The sequence below is a fragment of the Bubalus bubalis genome, chromosome 10, assembly GCF_019923935.1.
Source record: "Bubalus bubalis isolate 160015118507 breed Murrah chromosome 10, NDDB_SH_1, whole genome shotgun sequence".
Classification (NCBI taxonomy): domain Eukaryota; kingdom Metazoa; phylum Chordata; class Mammalia; order Artiodactyla; family Bovidae; genus Bubalus; species Bubalus bubalis.
Window position 1 is genome coordinate 84,207,245 of NC_059166.1, and position 24,266 is coordinate 84,231,510.

General features: G+C 37.7%; 1 protein-coding gene across 2 annotated transcripts in view; it reads right to left on the reverse strand.

The window, feature by feature from the left end:
• The window catches only part of BCKDHB (branched chain keto acid dehydrogenase E1 subunit beta), a 268,621-nt gene that overhangs the window by 149,264 nt on the left and 95,091 nt on the right, over window positions 1-24,266 (reverse strand). For both annotated transcript variants that reach the window (XM_025294833.3, XM_006053423.4), the window contains 2 exons: window positions 22,907-23,004; window positions 19,530-19,640 (listed from right to left, as the gene is read on the reverse strand). In XM_025294833.3, the coding sequence (XP_025150618.2) occupies window positions 19,530-19,640; window positions 22,907-23,004 (209 nt within the window). The remainder of the gene's footprint in view (window positions 1-19,529; window positions 19,641-22,906; window positions 23,005-24,266) is intronic.

Sequence of the window (24,266 nt, forward strand, 5' to 3'; positions counted from 1 at the left end):
TGGATGTTACATTACTAGGCATGAATATATCGTTAATCTTGTTGTATATCTCCAACAGAGCTCTTGGGTGACTGGGTGATTGTCAATAAGCAGTAAATACTTTGAAGAAAATCTTTGTTTTTCTTTTTTTCCCTTTTTTTTTTTAAGCAGTATTTCTGAACAGTGGGCTAAAAATACTTAGGAAACCATGTTGTCAACAGATGTGCTGTCATCCGGGCTTCATTGTTCCATTTATAGAGCACAGGCAGAGTAGATTTAGCGTGATTCTTAAGGGCCCTGGGATTTTCAGAATGATTAATGAGCATTGGCTTCAACTTCAGTCATCAGCTGCATCAGCCCCTAACAAGACAATCTGTCCTTTGCAGCTTTGAAGTCAGGCGCTGGCTTCTCCTCTCTAGCTATGGAAGCCCTAGATGGCATCTTCTTTCAACAGAAGGCTGTTTTGTCTACACTGAAAATCTGTCATTTGGTGTAGCCACCCCCGTTCATTTCCTCAGCTAGATCTTCTGGGTGACTTGCTGCAGCTCCTACACCAGCACTCGCTGCTTTGTCGTCCCACTTTGTTGTTAGGGAAATAGCTTTTTTTAAAAAAAAAAAAGTCACACACCAATCTCGGCTAGATTGAACTTCTTTTCTGCACCTTCCTTACCTTTCTGAAGCTTCATAGAATTGAAGACAGTTAGGGTCTCACTCTGGATTAGGATTTGACTTAAGGGAATGTTGTGGCTGACTTGACCTTTTATCCAGAGCACAAAAACTTTCTCCATTTTAGCAATAAGGCTGCTTTGCCTTCTTATCATCTGTGCTTTTACTGGAGTAGCTCTTTTAATTTCCTTCAAGAACTTCTCTTGTGTAGGAACTCCCTGTTAGTCCAGTTGGGTAGGGCTCTGCACTTTCACTGCCAAGGGCCCAGGTTCAATTTCCAGTCAGGGAACTAAGATCCTACAAGCTGCTTAACCAAAAGAAAAAAAAAAAAAAAAGAACTCTGTATACACAGCTTGGGTAACTGGCACAAGGGGACTAGCTTTATGCCAGTCTCAGCTTTGGACATGCCCTCCTCAAGAAGCTACATCATTTCTAGCTTTTGATTTAAAGCAAGAGACATGCAATCTTTTCTTTTATTTAAACACTTAAAGGCCTTGTAAGGGTATTAATTGGACTGGTTTTGATATTTTTGTGTCTCAGGGAATATGGAGACCTGAGGAGATGGTGAGAGACAGGAACAGCTGATCAGTGAACAGCCAGAATACACACCATATTTATCAGTTAAGCTCATTGTCTTCCACCCTGTTGTCCCCACAAGATCACAATAATAACATCAAAAATCACTAGTCACAGACCACCATCTCAAATATAATAATAATGAAAAAGCTTGAAATACTGCAAGAATTACCAAAATGTGACTCGGAGACACAAAGTGAGCAGATGCTGCTGGAATAATGGCACAACAGACTTGGTAGACACAGGGTTGCCACAAACCTTCAATTTTTAAAAACGTAATATACTGTGAAACATAATAAAATGAGGTATGCTGGTATAAGGGGACCCATCAAAAAGGATTAGAAATAGAAAAATATAATTGGTAGGTCAACCTTGCTCTCCCCGGTTCTACATGGAAGGAAAATAACAATGCCAAATGAAACAAAATAAGATAGTATGATTTATAAGGTTATGCTGTATTAAGAATGTTACATACTTTTCAAAATGTTATCCTGGTGGGCAAATGTGAAAGAAACTTACTGGGATGTTGCAAGCTCCAATTTAGAAGCATTTCATCAGCAAAACTCAAACGATAACTTTTAAAGCATGAAGTCAGTTAACTTTAAAATAACTACTCTAACAGGAGGCACTGTTGTACTGTAAAAATAGCAGAGTTCAGGAAGACCTGAGGCTGAACTACTGTAACTCTGCCACTTATTAGCCAAAAGGCTTAGGGACATTGCTAATTTTTCTGAGACTCAGTTACCTCATCTCTAAAACGGGAGTCCTAATTCTTAGCGTATAGGATAACTGAAAGGATTAAATCAGAATATATGGAGTTCTGACAGAAAGCCCACATGAAATAAACATGGACAAAAAGGACTATCCATCTCTGGAAATACATTTCTATAGCCAGTATCTTTTATACTTTCAAGTTACATCACAAATTAGTTACTTCATCACATCTTGAAAGATACTTAAAAGATTCTGCTCAAACTCTGCTTGAGAAACTGCATGGTGTAAAAAAGAAAAAGGAAAGACTCAGTTCAGTAATCTGGGCGGAGCCCAGCTCTGCCTCTCATCAGCTGGGTAGGACTGGAGCAAGTTACTCTCCCTTTTCTGAACCTGTTTCCTCACCTATCAAATAATGATGCTGATGTCTAATTAGAAGAACTGTCATGCATACTAAGGGAGATATGTGTAAAACACGTCCCTTTAACTTCTTTTATTCACCAATTACCAGACAATACTTTAAGTCTTGTTATATAAAATATATAACACAAAATTAGGGAAGGCTAGGTGGCAGTAGTGGTAAAGAACCCGCCTGCCAATGCAGGAGACCTAAGAGTTGTGGGTTCAATCCCTAGGTTGGGAAGATCCCCTGGAGGAGGGCACAGCAACCCACTCCAGGATTCTTGCCTGGAGAATTCTATGGACAGAGGAGCCTGGCGGGCTACAGTCCATGGGGTCTCAAAGAGTCAGACACAACTGAAATGGCTTAGCACGCCCACAACACAAAATTAGATCAGAACCCAGTTTTTATTTTAATCTTCTTCAAAACATATCTAAATCCTAAGTCATACCAAAAATTTGCCAGGGGGAAGGAGTGATACTTGCCATGTATTTTTTTCTACAGGAATTACCAGTTTCTCCTTTAACGTCTTTCACTGAAAAAGCAAATTACTATTACAAATTACATGTTATTTTTGCAATTCAATAAGTTCATTCAAGAAAAATTGACTGCAGATCTTCTATATACTAGACACTCTTGAAGATTCTTAGGGATACACACAGCAATAAGCAAGATCTATAAAACTCCCTGCCTTCATGGAACTCAGAGGAATTGGCCAAAGGCCACCACACAGGGCCATAAATGTACTTAGTTACCTTCTAGATATAGCATCCAACAACCAGGAACTTGCTCCGTTTAGTACAACAACTAACTCGCTGTGGTCACAACAAAGAAAATCCGATAAGAACAATGACATGGAAGGTGGAATAAAGTTCCAACCTGTCAGCTTTCTACTTTGGAACAGAACAACCGTTCTCACCACATGGAATGATCTTGCCCCACCTGCTTGCTTTCTCGCCAAGGTCAACCTACATCCAAAATAATTCCAAACTAAAAATTAGACTCATTTTCATTACTTCTAAAGGAAAGCACTTAATTTTACCCCAGATAACATGAAGTCTAGAAAGATTTTCAAATCATTCCTTAAACAGGTTTTTAATATTAGAAGCTTCTTATAATCACAAAAGAATACATGCAATTTTTAGTATATAACTTAATTTTATAGTCTACCGACCGCAAAATATAAACTGTCCTCAAAGATCAAACACATGTTAAATCAGTAATCATTTTCAGCCTAATATCCTTGCATAGCCAGGGAGACATATAATTTTCATCTGGCCATAGTCTTTGATTACATGTTTTCACTAAAAAGCTTATTTAGAGAGTGAAAGTGAAGAACAGAGAAAGACTCCTCATTTGTTTTCAGACTAATAGATCATAGATGTTCAGATACATACTTTATAGAAAACATTTGGGTTACATTATAATATATGTTCTAGAATAAAAGCTCTATCATACTATTTGTTCAGAACCATAACAGAAAATGTGCTTTAATTTACAATAATGGAGCCAGGCCCCTCTACAAAAACCTGGTGATATCAAGCATGAAATTTGGTTTAAGAGAGGCCTCTAGTGGTGATAGAAGTTACTAGCTCCTCTTTCCGCCCCCCGCCCCGCTCAACCCCTACTCCTGGGTCAAGTCTAATTCTCACTCAATTCTCCCTTCTCCCTCACAAATATAAAGCCTCAAGCAAAACAGCTAATATTCAATCACTGAATTACTCAATGAAGTCCAGAAATCAACTAAAAAGATGGATGTAACTGGTAGTACTGCACCATTATGGATTCTCTAAGGGCAAATTCTCCAACTTTGTCATAAAACCAATTTAGAACCATTCAGTGCAGAGAACAAACCTTAGTATTACCTTGCTAGGCTAGAACTCTCAATAAAAGTGAAATCTATGGTAGTCTAAGGCAAGCCTATCACGATAAAAACAAACACAACAAAGTAAGAATTAAAATTCCTAAAATACAACCCATATGTTCTTATGTTTATCTTCAGTGGTACAATGGGTCTTCTAAAGATGTTTTGCACTCTTCACAGTTAACACTAATTAACACCAGGTGCAAATACAAAGACTAAGCAAACTTGGTTCTTTATACATAAATTATATTCAGATGACCATTTAATGCCTTCCCAGTTTCATTCCTACAATGTCCCTTGGATTGAGTATAGAAGCACCCTCTGTTCCCAAAACCCTTCAACACCCACCCCTCCCTGCCAGCCTGAGAACCTGCCTTACCTTAATCTAGGGTCCCAGTGAAGTCTTTTGAAGCAGGAATGGAAAAAACTAGGGTGACTGGGTAGGATGATAGGATGGTAAAACTAGGAACACTGAGCCCTCCCTCCTAACCGTGGTCCCTCCCTTGCCCCAGCTGAATTATTTCGTTTCTGTCCCACACTCTAGTAATGCTGAGGCCCTGACCTGCTCCTTTGATAGCTTAAACTCAAAAATACTGAGACTACAACTGCCTCAGAATAAAAATGTTAGTCACTCAGTTGTGTCCGACTCTTTATGAGCCCACCAGGCTCCTCTGTCCACGGGATTTCCCAGGCAAGAATACTGTAGTGGGATGCCACTTCCTTCTCCAGGGGGATCTTCCCAATCCAGGGATAGAACCTGGGTCTCCTGCATTTCAGGCAGATTCTTTACTGTCTGAGCTATGAAGGAAGCCCACAATTGCCTCAGTATGTAGCCAAGGAACAACCATTTGCATCTATGGACACATCATTATCTTTTGTTACAACACTTAGGTTTAAGAGAGAAAGGAGAGGGAAAGCAAAAGAGAGGTGGAGAGAAAAGTGAAGGATGTAGAGAAGATTCTTTTTATGTCACGTCCTAATTTTGTTTAAAATACAAAAACACCTCCCATGTAGATTATACTCATAAAAAGTAGATTATAGCTGGGGGTGAGAGTAAGATTTCAACACAGTATTTTGTACCCACAGTGCCCTTGAACAGAGAAAACCCCAGATCAGAAGCAGTGCCTAAGAGCTGTGATGGATGCAGAAGGCACAGGCCTCTCCTAGGACCAGCAGGAAGGCCCAAGGGAACAGGCCCAGACCAGCCTCTTCCAGCTCTAAATTCCATGATCATGACCCACCTGCAATGCAGACAAGGAAATAACGAGAGAAAGGTTCTGAAAAGCCCAAATTGATATCATAAGGTTTGAAGAGTGAAGCATGTGGTCTCAGTTCATGGGAAACACTGCAGACCTGCCCTGGCCAATGTACATGTTTTGGTTACAAAGTTTGGTCATCTGGATCAACGTGACAGCAAAGAGGATAAAAGGAAATTTAAATTTAAAAAGGCCTAAAACCATAAAAATTAAGCACAAAAACATATCAATGAAGCAAACAGCTAAATACCTCGACAAATGTAACTGTCAATACAGCATGACAATCTTGAGTTCATTGGACTTGGTTTTTCTTGGTTTTGGGGGGCTTCTTCTCAGTTTTAATATTTGTATTGAAGTATAGTTGATTTGCAATGTTGTATTCATTTCTGTTGTGCAGCAAAGTGATTCAGTTATACATATATATACTTTTTTATACTATTTTCCATTATGGTTTCTCATTGGACATTGAATATAGTTCCCTGTGCTATCCAGTAGGAACTTGTTCTTCTCCACTCTATACATAAAAGCTTACATCTGCGAACCCCAACCTCCCACTCCATCTCTCCGCCAAACTCCTCCCTCTTGGCAACCACCAGCCTATTCTCTTCTGGACTGCTATTTTTAAGAGATGAAGTTATATACATCATATTTTCTTTGCTAAAATGTTTTAGAAATTTTGACATCCAAAAGGTTCAGTTCAGTTCAGTCACTCAGTCATGTCTGACTCTTCTTTAAAAGTTGCTACAAATAATATATAGTGATTGAGTGTTGAGTGAAAGTCGCTCAGTCTTGTCCAACTCTTCACAACTGTATGGACTATACAGTACATGGAATTCTCTAGGCCAGAATACTGGAGTAGGCAGCCTTTCCCTTCTCCAGGGGATCTTCCCAACCCAGGGATCAAACCCATGTCTCCCGCATTGCAGGCAGATTCTTTATCAGCTGAGCCACAAGGGAAGCCCAAGAATACTGGAGAGGGTAGCCTATCCCTTCTCCAGCAGATCTGCCTGACTCAGAAATCGAACCAGGGTCTCCTGCATCACAGGAGGATTCTTTACCATCTGAGCTATCACAGAAGCCCACAAAGAATATATAGTTGCCATCTATATAAAAAACTATCCTAAGAAGTCATTTCTCAGAAATTACAGATGGCTGATGTTTACTGCAGTCAATTTCACTTTGCTTTTCAGAATAGATACATTGGTCCTATTGTAAATTGATTCAAATGAGTAAATTCTATACATCATTATGAAAAATGTATTTTAAAAAAGGTCAACTTAAGACTTAAGTGTTTTGACTTAGAATAAATTTGAGGATTTATTCATAGAGCAATATTATTGAGTTACTTTTCAAATTTTTGTATAAAGCACCAAGAGTAAGAAAAAGCACCAAATTCAAAACATTTCAATACTATAATGGTTTTCGTAGCATATTGTCAAACTTTCTCTTGCTATCACTCCTAATAATTTTTCGATAATTTGTTATCAAACACCAAGCATCCAGCCAGGCATTATTTCAGGTACTGAGAGTTCAGCATTGAGCCAACAGATAAAATCCCTGACCTGACAAAATTTACCTCCCAATGGGAGAAGATCAACAATACAAAAGTTACATAATATGTTAGATCTTGTTCACCTTTCTAGAGGAAAACAAAGAGATGAAAGGGAGTCTTGGCAGGAACAATGGGATTCAATATTTACAAATAAGCTGGTCAGGGAAGGCTTTCATGAGAAAATGATATTTGAATGGTGACCTAATAGAGTCCCTTGTTTGAGAGTGTCAACTTTAAAAACAAAAACAAAAGCATAATGTGAGAGTTGAGAGTTAAGCTCTATTTGGGGCAAAATGAGGACTATAGCCCAGGAGGCAGCACCCCAGATAGCTCTGAGAAACTGCTCCAAAGAGGAAGTAGGAGAAGGTCAGTATATATGTGATTTTGGTGAAGGGGGAGTACACGCAATCAAGCACATAATTTTGCAGATTTCTGCTAGTCACAATGAGCAGTCACTGCCATGAAGGATTTTAATGCTTTCACAGATATAAGGAGATACAAGAATTGGGCTCATAAAGTCGGCTCCTGAAAATATCCAACTATCTGAAAACCTGTTCTGCCAGTTATTCTCGAGCACAGAGTGCTTCCCTTCTGCCCTCCACACGGAACTCCTTTCAAGAGATAGTGAAAATCAGCAGCTGCAGCAGCAGATGATTTAATCCTTGTAGAGGTATATGGCAAGTGCCAATTTGTAGTTGACAAGAATCAATCAGGAGCATTTCCTGAAGAGTGGATGGGCAGTGAGGTGTGGAGTGCAGTGAGATCGGGTGAATCCCTATAGACGATTAGGAATTTGACTTTTCCACTGAATTGAATGGGAAACATTGATGCCTTTTGAGACTAGAAGGGATATTATATGACTCACGTTTCAAAGGATCACCCCTGCCTCTGGCAAGGATAGGACACAAGCAGGGACAGTGGTTAGGAGGTTGTGGCCAAAACCCAGGAGAGAAATGTTAGTGGTCTGGACTAGGATCAAGGGTAATAGCAGAAGTGATGGTCAGATTTTGTACATATTGTGTAGACAAAGCCAGGAGGGTCTGCCTTGGAATTAAATGTGGGAAAGCAGAGCAGGAGAGAAAGAGAGAAATCAGAGACTCCCAAGATATAAAGGAAGACCCTTATTTATTTCAATAATTAGCATTATTTAATCTTCAGTGCTGGGAAATTTTGAAGGCAAAAGGAGAAGAGGGTGGCAGAAGATGAGATTGTTAGATAGCATCACTGACTCAATGGTCATGAATTTGAGCAAACTCCAAGAGACACTGAAGGACAGGGAAGCCTGGCATGTTGCAGTCCATCGAGTTTCAGAGAGTCGGACACAACTTAGCAAGTGAACAACAAAAAATCTTCAATTAAAGTGTAAGCAGATCAAATTAGGTGTCAATTTTCTCTATAAACAAGTGGAAATCACCTACACTTTGTAAATGGTCATTTCTTATTTCTTTTTGCAGTGTTGAATGTTGTATTCTCAGTTGAATGACAATGAAAGTGAAAGTGACAATCACTCAGTGATGTCTGATTCTTTGTGACCCCATGGAGTCCATGGAATTCTCCAGGCCAGAATTCTGGAGTGGGTAGTCATTCCCTTCTCCAGGGGAACTTCCCAACCCAAGGATAGAACCCAGGTCTCCCACATTGCAGGCAGATTCTTTATAAGCTGAGCCACAAGGATACTGGAGTGGGTAGTATATCCCTTCTCCAGGGGATCTTCCTGACCCAGCAATCAAAACAGGGTCTCCTGCATTGCAGGTGGATTCTTTACCAGCTGAGCTACCAGGGAAGCCCATATGATTCTTGAAATCTCAAATGTCTTTCAAAGCCCATCATTCTCCTGCCAAAATCCAATTCTTGTTTTTCATGGGCAATTACTCTGAATTTCTACTCATTAAAGAAGAATCTTCATTTCCAGCTGGACAGCACCTCAGGGGCTAACTCTGCGCCTGTCCACTGCTCTGTTAGCTTGCATCTCACTTCTAAATGCCTTTGAATGAGGTCTGTATCTCAACAGGGAAAACCATCCCAGCCCTTAGTTTAATGTTAAGGCACAGCACTTAGACACTGTTCTCACTCCTGGGAAGAGCAGAGCTACCGCCCTTGGGATGAGAGTTCCTGTGCTCATCCGTGTGACAGCTGAGCTGGGTTAAAACAACATTTAATGACAAGAGAAACTTACCTTGGCCAGAGCACACCACAGCTTTCCCTGAGTCTACACAAACTCCACTACAACCCAAATTCAAAGAAACTCATCAGTGGGAAAACAGTTTTTTCTGTGTATTCATTTTTTTCTTCTTTTACCTTCTTCTGAAGGATAACATACACACAAAAAAGCACATAAATGAACTTTCTGCTCAGTTTTCAAAACTGAACCTATATAACCAGCACCCAGAACAAGAAACTGTTACAGCATCCCATACTTCTCAGGCCCACTCCTGATTAACCACCATATGACACTTACCTGACTCCTAACACCACAGATGAGTTGTATCTGTCTTTGCACATTATATAAATGGAACCATACAGTATGTACTCACTCAAATCTAGCTTTTTTAAGTCAGACTGTTTGTGAGGTGAATACACATTGCTCCATTAAATTTGTTGGTAATCCATTTTCACTGCTGAACAATATCCTATGATAATGTTTCCATCCTCTGGCTGGTGTGCATCTAATAGAGTGAAGCACTATGAACATTCTTGAACTTATCTTTTGTAAATTTCTGTTGGGTATATACATAGGAGTGGATTGCTGGGTCATAGCAATCAGCTGGATAATGCCCGACTAATTTTTAAATGGTCGTAACAACTTAATATTCCCAACAGCAATATATGAGAGATAGATTGTTCTATATCCTTGGCCACACTTGGTTCTGAGGAGTACTTTTCATTTTACCCAGAATGGTGTGTTTAATGGTATCACATCGTATTTGTGATGAGACGGCTGGGTGGCATCACTAATGCCATGGACATGAACTTGGGCAAACTCTGGCAAATGGTGAGGGACAGGGAGGCCTAGTGCTGTAGTCCATGGGGTCACAAAGAATTGGAGATGACTGGGTGACTAAACAACAATATTGTGTTTTTAATTTGCATGTCCTGATGACTAAAGAAATTGAGCAGTTTACCCTATGTTTACCAGTCATTTGGATATATTCTTTCATGAAGTGACTTATCAAGACTTGCACCCATATTTCTACTAGGATGTCTTATTTTTCTTTTGATTGTAACAGTACTCTATATTTCTGAACATAAATTTCCATTAAGTTTCTCCAAGTGTGTCAATGTATTTTTGAGGCCTTTTGATGAATAAGTTCTTTTTTTTGTTTGTTTTTTGTGTTTTTTTTGGCCACACCACCTAGCTTGTGGGATCTTAGATCCCGGCCCAGGGACTGAACCCACACCCTCGTCAGTGAAAGCACAGAGTCCTAACCACTGGACTACCAGAGAATTCCCAATAAATTCTTAACGAAATTAAACAAATGAAATCCAGTTTCAACAACTTATTTTAATGTTAGCATTTCTGAGTTTTTTTGTTTTGTTTTGTTCTAGTTAAGAAATCTTTGTACAAGATCATAAAGACATTCATCTGTTCTCCCAAGAGCTTTATCATAGTCTCTCTCACAATTAGATTTGCAATTTTCTGAAACTGACATTTGTGTTTTACAAGTTAACATAATTATTTTCTGTGGTATCCAAAACAGCATCATTTACTGAAAAGTCCATCTGTCCTGTCTGAACTGCAATCACCTTTGTCCCGAATCAAATAACCAACAGGTCTGTTTCTGTACTTTTTATTCTGTTTCATTGGTCTATATGTCCACCTTTACACCAATACACTGTTATAATTCCTACAACCTTGTAACACATTTTGCCTGTAACATATTTGACTATTAATCCCTCTAGCTTTATTCTTCTTCAAGATTGTAAGGCCAAGAATAGCCAAAGCAGTAATTAAAATACTATGTTCTTCTGTTTGGGTGGATCTTCTTTAATTTCTCTAAATATTTTGTGGCTTTTCTGCATAAAGTTTTTATACACACATCACTCCATTTCTCCCTAGGTGTTTGATTTTTGATGTTTTTAAAAATATTATCAACTTCTGAATTAATCATATTTCAAATTAATTTCAAACATTTCCATTATTATCAAATTTTAAGTATCAATTTCTGTGGCTGGTATATAAAAATACAATTGATTGTATTAACAATCAATATACAAAAATACAATTGTATATTGACCTTGCTTCCAGGGACCTTGGTAAATTCATTTAATTCTAATAATCTTCCTGTAGATTCTACTATCTTTCTTATAAACAAGTCATGTTATCTATGGATAAGTTTTATTTCTTTCTTTTCAATCCATATAACTGTCATGTCTCTTGCCTTTAAATATGAGTATCCTATTGCAGTCTTGATCTCAAGGGGAAAATTGTCAAAATTTCACTGGGAAATTTTGTCCACAGGCTTTTTATAGTTATTTATGTAGAATTTTTTATCAGATTAAATCTTGTTTATAAAACAAAGATAACTCTTTACCAAGTTAATATAGCAGAATTCCCTTTCACATTTGCAGATTGCTAAGATATTTGAACCATGAATGAATATTGACTTTTAATAAATCAATTTTTCTGTATTAGCAAGACAAAAAGATTATTTTCGCCATTTTCTGTTCAGGTGGGGAATTGTATCAACCCCTCTGTGAATGTGGTCTCAAACACCCCTTGCTCATTTGAAATAAACCCTCACGTTGGCCTTTTCAATTGCTGGATTTGATTTTCCAGTGTTCTGTTTCTCATTTTCCCATCTTTGTTCACAAGAAAAATGTGTCTATATTTTTGTTTTATATACAGCCCTAAACAGGTATGATACAAAGATCAAGCTGGTTATATAAAAGGAATCTGTAAGTTTTCCCTCTTGTTCTACCGTCTGTAAAACTTTGCTTAAATTGTGTTTTACAACACTGTAAATCAACTATACTTCAATTTAAAGGAAAAAAAGTGCTGTGTTTTAAAGAATTCCCCAGTAAAGCCATTTGGGCCTAGGGCTTGCTTGTATTTGCTTGATAAAAATGGATTCAATTTCTTTGATACCTGATTATTCTGGTTTTCTAGTTTCTCTTTGATTAATTTTGAAAAATTTATCTTTTCCCAGGTATTTGTCCATTTCACCCGAAACTTATTTGTAAAATTATTCATAATATCTTTTCATTGCCTTTCTAATGTCTGTAGACTGCCATGATTCTTAATTATACCTAGTATTTGTCACTTTGTTTGATCCATTTTTTTCTTTAATCTTGTTAAAGATTTATCAGGTGTATTACTCAAATAGTCTTGTTAAAAGTTTATCAAGTATATTAGTCTCTTCAAAGATCTGAAGTTTATTAAATATATCTGTTGCACATTTTCTGTTTCATTGATTTCAACTCTTTATTATTTAATTCCTTCTTTCTCTAGGTTTGATCTTTTTTCTGGAGATGGACACTGAGATTAATTTTTTTGTTATTATTTTTTTTCCTAAATAAATGTATCTACAACTATTAAGTTCCCTCTGAGCATGAGCTTAGCTGAATCATTAAACTTTTGATAGGTAGTATCTTCATAACCATTCAGTTCAGTATCTTCTCTAATTTTTGTTACAATTTTTCTTTTACAACCCATGGCTCTTAAAATATAAATTATTTAATTTGCAGGAAGTTGGGGCTTTTCTGGATGTCTTTTTTTTTTCCTCTCAATTTCTAACTGAATATTACTATTGTCAGAGAACACATTCTAAATGAGTTCAAACTCTGAAATTTGTTAAGGTTATATTTGAAGTGAAGTGAAGTCGCTCAGTCTTGTCTGACTCTTAGCGACCCCATGGACTGCAGCCTACCGGGCTCCTCTGTCCATGGGATTTTCCAGGCAAGAGTACTGGAGTGGGTTGCCATTGCCTTCTCCAGGGGATCTTCCGGACCCAGGGATTGAACCCGGGTCTCCCACATTGTAGGCAGACGCTTTACCATCTGAGCCACAAGGGAAGCCCATAAGGTTATATTTATGTTCTAGCATCTGGCCACTTTTGACAAATGTTCTGTATTCAATTGAAAAGAATGATTTCTTGCATAGTTGGGTGCACAATGAGCACAAGTTTACTAACTGTTCAGATCTTCCATACTACCGATGTTGTCTCCTTGCCTGATCAGCCTTTAAGAGACGGGTCAAAGTCTCCCCCTGTGATTGTGGATATGTCTATCTCCTTTGATTTTGTTTCCTTTGCTTTACCTATTTTGAAGCTATGCTATTAAGGACATGACAGATTCAAGAATGTGACATCCTCTGGTCAATAAATCCCTTCAGCATTATGAAATATTTCTTTTTATTTTTAGTAACACTTCTTGCCTTAAATTTTTATTCAAAATTAGTATAACTATAGCAGCGTTCTTTTTCCATACTTTTCTAATTTTTGTGTCCTCATACTTATGGTATGTTTCTCTTTTTTTTAATGTGTTATTCTCTTTTTACTATTTATTTGCTCCAGGTCTTAGCTGTATCACATGAGGTTGTTGACCTTGTTTGCGGCATGCAGGATTTTAGTTGCAGCATATGGGATCCAGCTCCCTGACCAAGGATTGAACCTGGGCCCCCTGCACCGAGAGCAGAGTCCTGGCCACTGGACCACCAGAGAAGTCCCTAAAGTATATCTCGTTTAAGCTGCACATTTATCACTGTCATTTTTTAATAAAGTTTGCAAATCTCAGTCTTTTACTTGAATTATTTAATTCATCTGCATTTAATCTTTACAAAAATACCTGGATTTTTATCTGTCATCTTACTGTTTTCTATTGACACAACTGTTTTTTGTACATGTATTCCTCTCTTTCTTGTGGTCTAATCAATATTTTTATCAATCTATACTTCCCTTTTTAATTTGCTGGATATACAGTTTCACTATTATTTCAGTTGTTACTCTAGAGATTATAACATGTATCATTATATCTTTTAGTGAAAATGCACTGCTGATAAATTCTCTCAAATTTTATTTGTCTAAACTACTTATTTCACTTTAATTTTAAAGGAATGTTTTCACTGAGTAGAGAATTCTAGGTTGGCATCTCCAGCAATTTGAGATGTCATTCCATCACGTATATGGGTGTAATTTTCTTTCAATATATCCCTCTTAGTGGTTCATGAAGCATCTTGAATTTGTGGGCTGATGTTACAAAAGTTTCATGAGAAATACTTTTAGATATTGTATCTGAGCAATTCATTCTCTCTTCTCCTTTATCAATCTTACAACAGATCTTTTGATCACATTACAAATGTCTTTTATGCTCTTTTCTATTTTAGTCTATTTTTTTTCTGTCTATGCTTCAGTTTAGACATTTTCTATTAACTTGCCTTCTAGTTCATTAATCATATCATCTGCTAAATTCAATATGCTTTTAAACACATCCATTGAGTTCTGTCAAAAAAATCTTTTTTGGTTCTACAATGCTTCACACACACACACACACACACACACACATACACACTCATTCCAATTTTCTAGAATAATTCTATACTTCTTACCTCTTTTGTTTCCTTTTTCTCTGTGTTCCTAAACATAATAATCATAACGTCCTCATCTGCTAACTCCAATATCTGGATCACCTGTGTTTCTGCTTTCTATTGCTTTATATTTCTCTTGGTTTTTGCTCAGTTGGTCCTGTCTCTTCATATACTTTGCACAATTTTTTTTTTTATTGAATGCTGATTGTTAAGAGGTTAAAAGATGCTTGCTCCTTCAAAGAAAAGCTATGGCAAACCTAGACAGCATATTAAAAAGCAGAGACATCACTTTGCCAACAAAGGTCTGTCTAGTCAAAGCTATGGTTTTTCCAGCAGTCATGTACGAATGTGAGGTTTGGACCATAAAGAAGGCTGAGCACCAAAGAACTGATGTTTTCCAACTGTGGTGCTGCAGAAGACACTTGAGAGTCCGTTGGACTGCAAGGAGACCAAACTAGTCAATCCTAAAGGAAATCAACCCTCAATATCCACTGGAAGGACTGATGCTGAAGCTGAAGCTCCCATACTTAGGCCACCTGATGCCAAGAGCTGACTCATTAAAAAAGACCCTGATGCTGGGAAAGATTGAAGGCAAGAGGAGATGAGGGCAACAGAGGATGAGTTGGTTGGATGACATCACTGATTCAATGAACATGAGTTTGAGCAAGATCCAGGAGATGGTGAAGGACAAGGAAGCCTGGCATGCTGCAGTCCATGGGGTCAAAGAGAGTCAGACACTACTGAGCAGCTGAACAGCAACAAGAGGTTCCAGGTGATGGGAAGATGCCTCCCTGCTCTAGGCAGATAGAGCATAAGATAGATTACATTAATTCAATAAGGAACTGAGAAGGGTAGAGGTGCATGCAGGTTTGGGAAGATGTGATCTATTTCTGACTGCCTGTAAACAAAGACCTGACTCCACAGCTTTCAATGGAAAGTATGATGGGCCTTTGTCACTTCAGCCTCAAGTGACAGCTTGGCATTTCAGATCATTCTGCTTAGCTGCCATCATACAGAGTCCTAGAATTTGGCAAATATCTTGAGACAGAGACTATGTTTAAGACCCTTCAAGTTTCCAATTCTGTCCTTGAGTGAGTGAGTGAAAGTTGCTCAGTCATGTCCAACTCTTTGCAACTCCATGGACTATACAGTCCATGGAATTCTCCAGGCTAGAATCCTAGAGTGGGTAGCCTTTCCCTTCTCCAGGGGATCTTCCCAACCCAGGGATCAAACCCAGGTCTCCCACATTGTGGGCGGATTTTTTACCAGTTGAGCCACAAGGGAAGCCCAAAAACACTGGAGTGGGTAGCCTATCCCTTCTCCAGCGGATCTTCCAACCCAGGAATCCAACTGGGGTCTCCTGCATTGCAGGCAGATTCTTTATCAACTAAGCTATTTACAACCCCATGAAAAAAGTTTCTATACACCTGGATTCTCAGCTTCTAATTGAGACAAAGTGGTATCCCCAGGTAAAGAGCAGCTGCAGGTCAGTGTCAATTTACCACTCATTTCAGGTCTTGCCACTCTCATCACTGCTGTTCTCAGACCACTCTGCTGCTGCTGCTGCTGCTGCTAAGTCACTTCAGTCGTGTCTGATTCTGTGTGACCCCATAGACGGCAGCCCACCAGGCTCCACCACCCCTGGGATTCTCCAGGCAAGAACACTGGAGTGGGTTGCCATTTCCTTCTCCAATGCATGAAAGTGAAAAGTGAAAGTGAAGTCGCATCCGACTCTTAGTGACCCCATGGACTGCAGCCTACCAGGCTCCTCCGTCCATGGGATTTTCCAGGCAAGAGTACTGGAGTGGGTTGCCATTGCCTTCTCCAAGACCACTCTACCCCTACAGAAAGCCCCAGGCCTCAGGGTAGGTCTCTGTCTCCTAAATACTTCAAAACTCAAGGATTTCTATTCTGCTTTCCAGTGGCTTCCAGCTTAACTGTTTAATATCAGGTTTAGAATTGAGTAGATAAACTGACTATGGTTCTTAGGCCCACTGCAGTCCCCCAACTTTACGGTTTCTCTGAGCAACAATCAGAAACCCTGCTGTTTGGATGGACCTGGAGCACATCATGCTCAGTGAAATAATTCAGATGGAGAAAGATAAATACTTATACGTGGAATCTAAAAACTACACCAAACTAGTGAATATAACAAAAAAAGAACACACTCACAGATAGAACAAACAGGTGGTTACCAGAGGGGAGAGGGAAAGGGTAAGAGAGGAGTAAAGAGGTTCAAACTACTATGTATAAAATAAATAAGCTACAAGGATATATTGCACAGCACAGGGAATATAGCCAATATTTTATAACTTCAAATGGCATATAATCTATAAAAAGTCTGAATCACTGTGTTGTACACCTGAAGTTAATATAATATTGTAAATCAACTATACCTCAATAAAAAGTTAATTAAAAAAAAAAACAACTCTGTTGTTCTGTCTCCAAGCAAACTATTCCAGTTTATAACTTTTAAACAATGCTTTAAAGCTTAAGCAAAAAGTATGACAACGTTTTAAAAACATAGTGAAATTCAGATCACGTTAACCAATGTTCCAGAGTCCTTGTACTATGCACAGTATGGTAATGTTTATGTTCAATAAATTATGTTTACCTTTAATAGGCTTTTTTTGATTAGGTATTCCAAGCGATGTATTTTGGTGTTGAGTTTAACATGTAATGAATAAAGCTGAGATCTAATTTTGTCATAAGACAAAAACAACCAATAAAACAGCACTAACTGAAAGAGATAGATGTAAATTTTGATTACTATAGAATTCATAAAAATAAAGAAAAGTTGAATTATTATTAAATAATCGAATTATTATTTAGTAGTTATTATTTAATAGTTGAATTATTATTATTAAACAAAAAAAAATCTCATTTTTAAAATCAGTGTTTAGTTATAGGGCCCTCTTTCTTAAAATCATCTTTGATTCCTAGAAGATGCCAAGTATCAAAAATTTTCTTTTGTGCATGAAAAGAAAACTGAAGATGTACCATGATCAACAATGAAGAGAGGCACAAATATAATCAAAGTCATCAAGAAATGATAAGCTGGCTTTCACTACTATAACTGGAGGGTCATCAGCTAGAAAAATAACATGATGAAAGCATCAGTCAGAGGTTTGCTGCATCTCTTCATTGTTCAGTAGAGGCTTTTAGTCTCCTCTTTCATCATTGCCAGTCATACAGAGTCCTAAGGAACAGGGTCTACATTCCAGGATCGTACAAAGATGCAACCACTAGATTTAATAAAGGGTAGGGGTGGGGATGGGGTTAATGCTCACAGACACAAACTGATATAAATACAGTTTTCCACTTCTTTCTTCCTCTACTTCTTCTCACTTTACTTTCATGGTTACCAACTGGAGTGTTACTTCATTTGGGTTTACCATAAGCTGCTTCAAATTTTTTTACTATATAATGTATATAAATACTTAAATAAGGTTTACACATGTAGATATATGTTCCAACCATATATCAGTACTCTCCACTGCACCATGACATAGCATCATATGCTCATGCAAAAGCACCATTCACATTATAAATGTAAACCCCCAAGTGAGGGAGACACACAGCAAAAAAGAAGTCCACTCTGGGGCAGAGGCCATTGGCCCCTGTTTAACCACAATTTGGAACACTGGCTATTTGAAAGGAAACAATGTCTGACATGACTTGAAAATGCCTGCAAAAAGCGTTATTTTCATGTAGTTACAAGTAGCTCAACCTAAAACACTGCCCTTTATTATGAAAACTATAAATATAAGGACTTAGAATGTTATTGAAACCATTTGTAATCATCGCAAGTGTTTCCACAGTGTCCAGTGAGTCTACGGAACATTTACTGGAACAAACCTGAAATCTTCCTCTAAATTATGAAACAATCGCTACCTAAAAACACCGTATGCTATTGGAGAAGGAAAAGGCAACCCACTCCAGTATTCTCGCCTGGAAAATCCCATGGGCAGAGGAGCCTGGCAGGCTACAGTCTATGGAGTTGCAAAGAGTTGGCCATGACTGAGCGACTAAGTGTGCACAAACACCCTATGCTATACTTTTATAGCAGCAGTAACTGCGGGTTATTTTTATGTAATAACCTAAGAAACAGCCTATGAAAGCTACAAGAATGCCAAAACTCTTGAATATAATAAACGTGAAATACTCTCAGTCTTATGACTCATTTGCTATAAAAGTAGATCAAGAAAAATTACACGCAATGTGACCTAAACTTTAATAGATAAGATCATCCCATATACAAAAAAGAGCTTAACCTTCCTTATATACCAATTTAGTAACAGATGCACTCCAACTTATCTAGACATTAACGTGAAAGATATCAGTTACAGCCAATAAGTGAGAACTAAACTATAATCTTGAGAGGGGACTACATGAATCCTATTAACAGTAAGAACAAGATCAATGTCAACAAGCCAAAGTTCTTGAGACTACTTAGATAGAAAACTGTAAATCAGAGCAGCCAGAATCCCATGACATAACATGAACCTGTGATCCACATTATTAAAGTTATATAAAGACGTTGCTTTTTAAAAAAAAAAAATCCACCTCACTTCTCTTTCGGAGAAGTAACAAAATGAGAATTCAGCCAAACCGTTTAGCTGGCTATATTAAACCTGGCTTACTGAACCATAACCAATAAGAAGTTTAAAAACCCAGGTGATTTCAACAGCCCTGATATGTTCTCATTTGCACTGGTCCATTATGCACACAAGTCAACCCGAGCTGGCTGCATGCAGAACAAGAGTTGTAATATTTTAAACACAGAACCGTGGGAAGGAAAAATCCTGAAGTGATTTGTTTCCTTGAGCAGCAAGCTCATACATTTCATTCAGGGTGTAAGTTTTGAGGTTTTAAAATCGGTTGAAAAGGCTCAGGAAGCTCACCATTTTAAAACAATTATTTGCAAGGACCCAACAAATTCGGGAAAGGGTTTTTGGTAAACAGATTTTGAAGAAAGGACACTACCAACGCTATATTCATACCTTGCAAACTGTATCCACATCCCAAGGTAGTATAGTCCTCAGATCAATGACCTCACAAGACACCCCGAGCTTCTCTTGAGCCATGGTAGCCACCTCTCGGATCACATGAACCTGAAAAAAAACAGGAAAACAGGCAGAGGATGACTACAGAGAAAAGCTAGGTGAATTCTGACATTCTTAATAGAGACCGTGTTTAAGGTCAGAGGACTTAATTTGCAAGGAGAATTTCTTTTAGATGTAGAAGCCCAGTACTCCAACAAAATAATCAGATATAAACATCCAGAAAACAGCTGGAAAGAGATTCTTTGAGAAAAGGAAAGCAGTCAGTGCCAGAGATACTGATTCCAAGATATCAACACAGAGAAGGTTAATAGAGTCATAGGAAGAGGTTGAATTTCTAGAAAAGGCATGTAGGAGTAGTAAAGGGCAAAAATCACAGGACCCTGTAGATGACCCACATTAAAGAGGAAAGTAGAGCAATAGGGAGCTGAAGAATAGGAAGAGGAGGAAAAGAAAGAAGAAAAGGAGAAAGGAGGAGGAGGAGAATAAAAACAAGCAAAAAAATAGTTAAAGAAACAGAAAGAAAACCAGAAGACAATATATCCCAGAAACTAAAGAAAGGCTTCATAAAGACAGTAGTCAGTTGGTATCTCATACTACAGTGATATGAGATAAGGGTTGGATTTAGCAATTAGAAAGATTAACAATATTAGCACAAATAGTTTTAACTAGTGGAAACAGAACTCATAGGTAAATACGTTTTTTAAAAAAATAATGAAGGAATTAAATGTAGGGAATAGAAAGTAGCTGCTCAAGTTTAATGATAAAAGAGGAAGATACACTGATATTTAAAGGAAAGGTGGCATAGAGAAAAGTACTGTTTTAAGTAGAAAAGAGAGAGACACATTTTGTTTTTAATAAGAAGGACATAGAAAGGAGAAACTGAAGATACAGTAGAGAGGGACTAGCTGATGAATAGCAAGCAGTCCTTGAGAAGGAGAAACAGAATATATTCTGAAACAGATTTGGAAAGGTAGCTGTGAAAACCAGACACTTCTTGGGAAACAAAAGGAAAAGTGGTAAGAACTGGCAGCAGAGGTGATGGTGTGAAGGAAAAGCAAGTTGCAGTTACAACCCAACACACTCTAACTTATCTACTAAAAGGAGTGGCAAGGACACATGCCGAAGGTTAGGTTTTTAAAGGGGGACTTAGAAAAGGGGGAGAGCAGAAAAGGTTTGCAAAACCCACCGTGGGCACCATCATCAGATGTAACACACCAACCAGCATGGTTATGCCACAGGAGGTGAGAAACCACGAGGGCTGCCGCTCTCCAAGCCACAAGTCAGGTGCAGAAGAGAGAAGGAAGCTGTCGGATTGCAAATGATTTCATAATCTTCTTTGTATTTTACAGTATTAAATTTTCTAAAATAAGAAGTACCTCCTTTTCACAGAAAAAAAAAAACAAACCCTGATCATTTCTTTTTTTTTTTTTAATTTTTATTGGAGAATAGTTGATTTACAATGTTGTGTTATTTCAGGTATACAGCAAAGTGAATCAGTTCTACATTTACATATATCCCCTCTTTTTTAGATTCTTTTTCATGTAGACCACTACAGAGTAAAGAGTACAGTTCCCTGTGCTATAACTGTAGGTCCTTGTTGGTTATCTATTTTACATACAGCAGTGTATACTTGTCAGTCCCAAAGAGAGAGAGAAGGCTATGGCCAGAGAATGAGTCCTGAGCTTAAAAGTTTGGAAATAGAGCAATATGATAACAAGCTCTGAGGAAAACTAAGACAGATCAGCTCACTAGGGGAAGGTATGAAATAATGAGGCTGAACCAGTGGATGGGTCCATGTAGCCAGCAAAATAATCACAAGAGATGGAAACAGATGGGATGAAAACATCACTAACCATCAGGGAAATTCAGATCAAAGCCACGTGATATCACCTCTCACTTGTCAGCATAGCTATCATCAAAAAGAACACAAATAACAAATGTTGGCAAGGAAAAGGAGAAAAGAGATCCCTTGTACACTGTTGGAATGTAAATTGGTGCAACTGCTCTGGAAAATAGTACAAAGGTTCCTCAAAAGACTAAAACTAGAACTGCCATATGACCTGGCAATTCCACTCTTGGGTATACATACAAAAAAGAAAAAGAAAAACATTAATTTTAAAGACAATGCACCCCACTGGTCATAGCAACATTATCTACAATTGCCAAGGTATGAAAGCAACCTAAGTATCTATCAAAAGAATGGATAAAGAAGCTGTGAAATATATATACATAGATAGATAGACACACACTACTTAGCCATTAAAAAAAAAATGAATAAAATTTTGCCATTTGCAGCAACATGGATGGACTTGGAGGGCATTACGCTAAGTGAAAAAGATCAGAGAAAGACAAATACTGCAGGATATCACTTACATGTGGAATCTAAAAAATACAACAAACTAGTAAATAAAAAAGAAGCAGCAGCAGACTCAGATAAAGAGAACAACTAGTGGTTACCTGTGGGGAGAGAGAACCACGGAGGGGAACTACAGGGATGGGGGATAAAAAAGGAGGGGGTTATTATGGGATTATATGAAGCCGTATGCATGAAACTTCTGAAAATTCTAAAGCACTACAGAATTTTTAAATCTTTAATTCAATAGCATAATTAGAATAATGGCCAAAAAAAGAAGATGGTATGTCAAAAGCAGCAACAAGTAGTGAGGATACCTAATGTGTGCTTCAAAAGAAAGCGTCTAATGAATACATTTTTGTAAACTATCAACATATTTTTAAAGGCTTCACCATATACATATGAATGGAAAGGCATCTTGCCTTCAACCAGAAATCAGTACCAGATACAGATATAGCATCAAACAAGATTTAAATATGAGAAATAAGGGAGACATTTTTAATGCTTCAGAGAATCAGAATTAAAAATAAGAGCTTCCAATGTGCAGAGCAGCAATGGAGACACAGACATTGAGAACAGACTTATGGACACAGCTGGGGGTGGGGGGGTACAGGGGGGAGGAAGGAGAGGCTGAGATGTACAGAAAGAGTAACACGGAAACGTACATTACCATATATAAAATAGACAGCCAATGGGAGTTTGCTGTATGAGTGAGGGAACTCGAAACCAGGGCTCAGTAACAACCTAGAGGGGTGGGAGGGATGTTCAAGTGGGAGGGGGCATGGGTAAACCTATGACTGATTCATGTTGATATTTGGTAAAAACCAACACAATATTGTAAAGCAATTATCCTTCAATTAAAAATAAATTATATATATATATATATATATATTTTTTTTTTTTTTTAATGAGAGCTTCCACACACAAGATGGCATTACCAGCTGCTGTAATGGTTACTGACCTGAGTGCCCCAGGCAACTAGAGTAACATCACTCCCTTCTTGGATGACTTCAGCTTGGGAAAGGGGGATGTTGTATGGCTCTACAGGAACCTGCTCCACTGAACATAAAACAAGGGGGAAAAAAATGTAAGGTTAGTTATTCTTATGTGACATTTATGCAAAAAGAATATAAGAACTTCATTGTGGCAAAGCTTTATTTTATTTATTCTTCCTCCAAATTCCAGAAGTTATTTATAACTGAAATAGAATTACTATATGACAGGACTACACAGATGAAAAAGTACAATCAAATCAGCTATAGGGAAAAACTAAGAAAATTTTAATAAAGTCTGTTAGTCAATAATAATGTCAATAATATCATCAATATTGGTTCATTAATTATACCAAGTATATCATACATAAGATGCAAATAAAGGGGTATATGGGAACTCTGTAGTGTCTTCATACTTTTTCTGTAAACATAAAACAATACAAAAATAAAGTTTAAAAAGATTTTAATATGCCTGCTAAAACTTTATTGGACTGAATTAAGTTCTCAGATAACTTTTCTATCAAAGAGTAAAGAAATTTATGAGTGCTTGAAAAACAGAAAAAAACACACATAATATGGCCTACTTTCTAAGTATATTTTATTTTTGCATCTTGCAACTATGGACACTTTCACCAACCACAGCAGAAGACAACACCTCAGTTTTCAAATCTGAATTCCGTAGACCTCAAAGAGACAAACTGAATCAGCTCCACCAAGCCAAAGGAAGAATACATCACTGGTACCCCAGAGAAAACCATTTCATGATATCTCTGCCCAACAAAGTACAAGTAACGGAGAGTTGATCAAACTCAAGAGGAAATGGTTTGATGAATTTTTAAATGAAACTGAGTAAATGAAATTACCCCCATGATGATGGGAAGTCTTCTTGAATTACCACATGAAGCAGGATAACAATGGAAGAGATAAGAAAAAAAAGGTCACTCCCTTTTCTTCATTTCCCCCCGAGTCCTTCTATTATCATTGTTATATGAATTTGCCTTATTTTGTTTTGTTTAAATTTTATTACAGTAGATTTACAATGTTGTGTTAATTTCTGCTGTGCAAATTATGTGAGTTTTTTTTTGTTTGTTTGTTTGTTTTTTAATTCAAGGAGCACAGAAGAGTAAAATAAAAGGTTCCCTCTGCTCTCTGGTCAGCCCTTCCAACTCCACTGTCCAGAAGTAATCAATGCCAACAATTTCCTGGGTGTCTGCAGTGGAAAGCTCTCACTCTTGCTGTTGTCCAGCAAGATAACAAGATCTTAAATATCTTTAAGACAAGATCTTAAATATCTTCCTATGAGCCTTATGAAGCAGGGCCTCTTGTCCA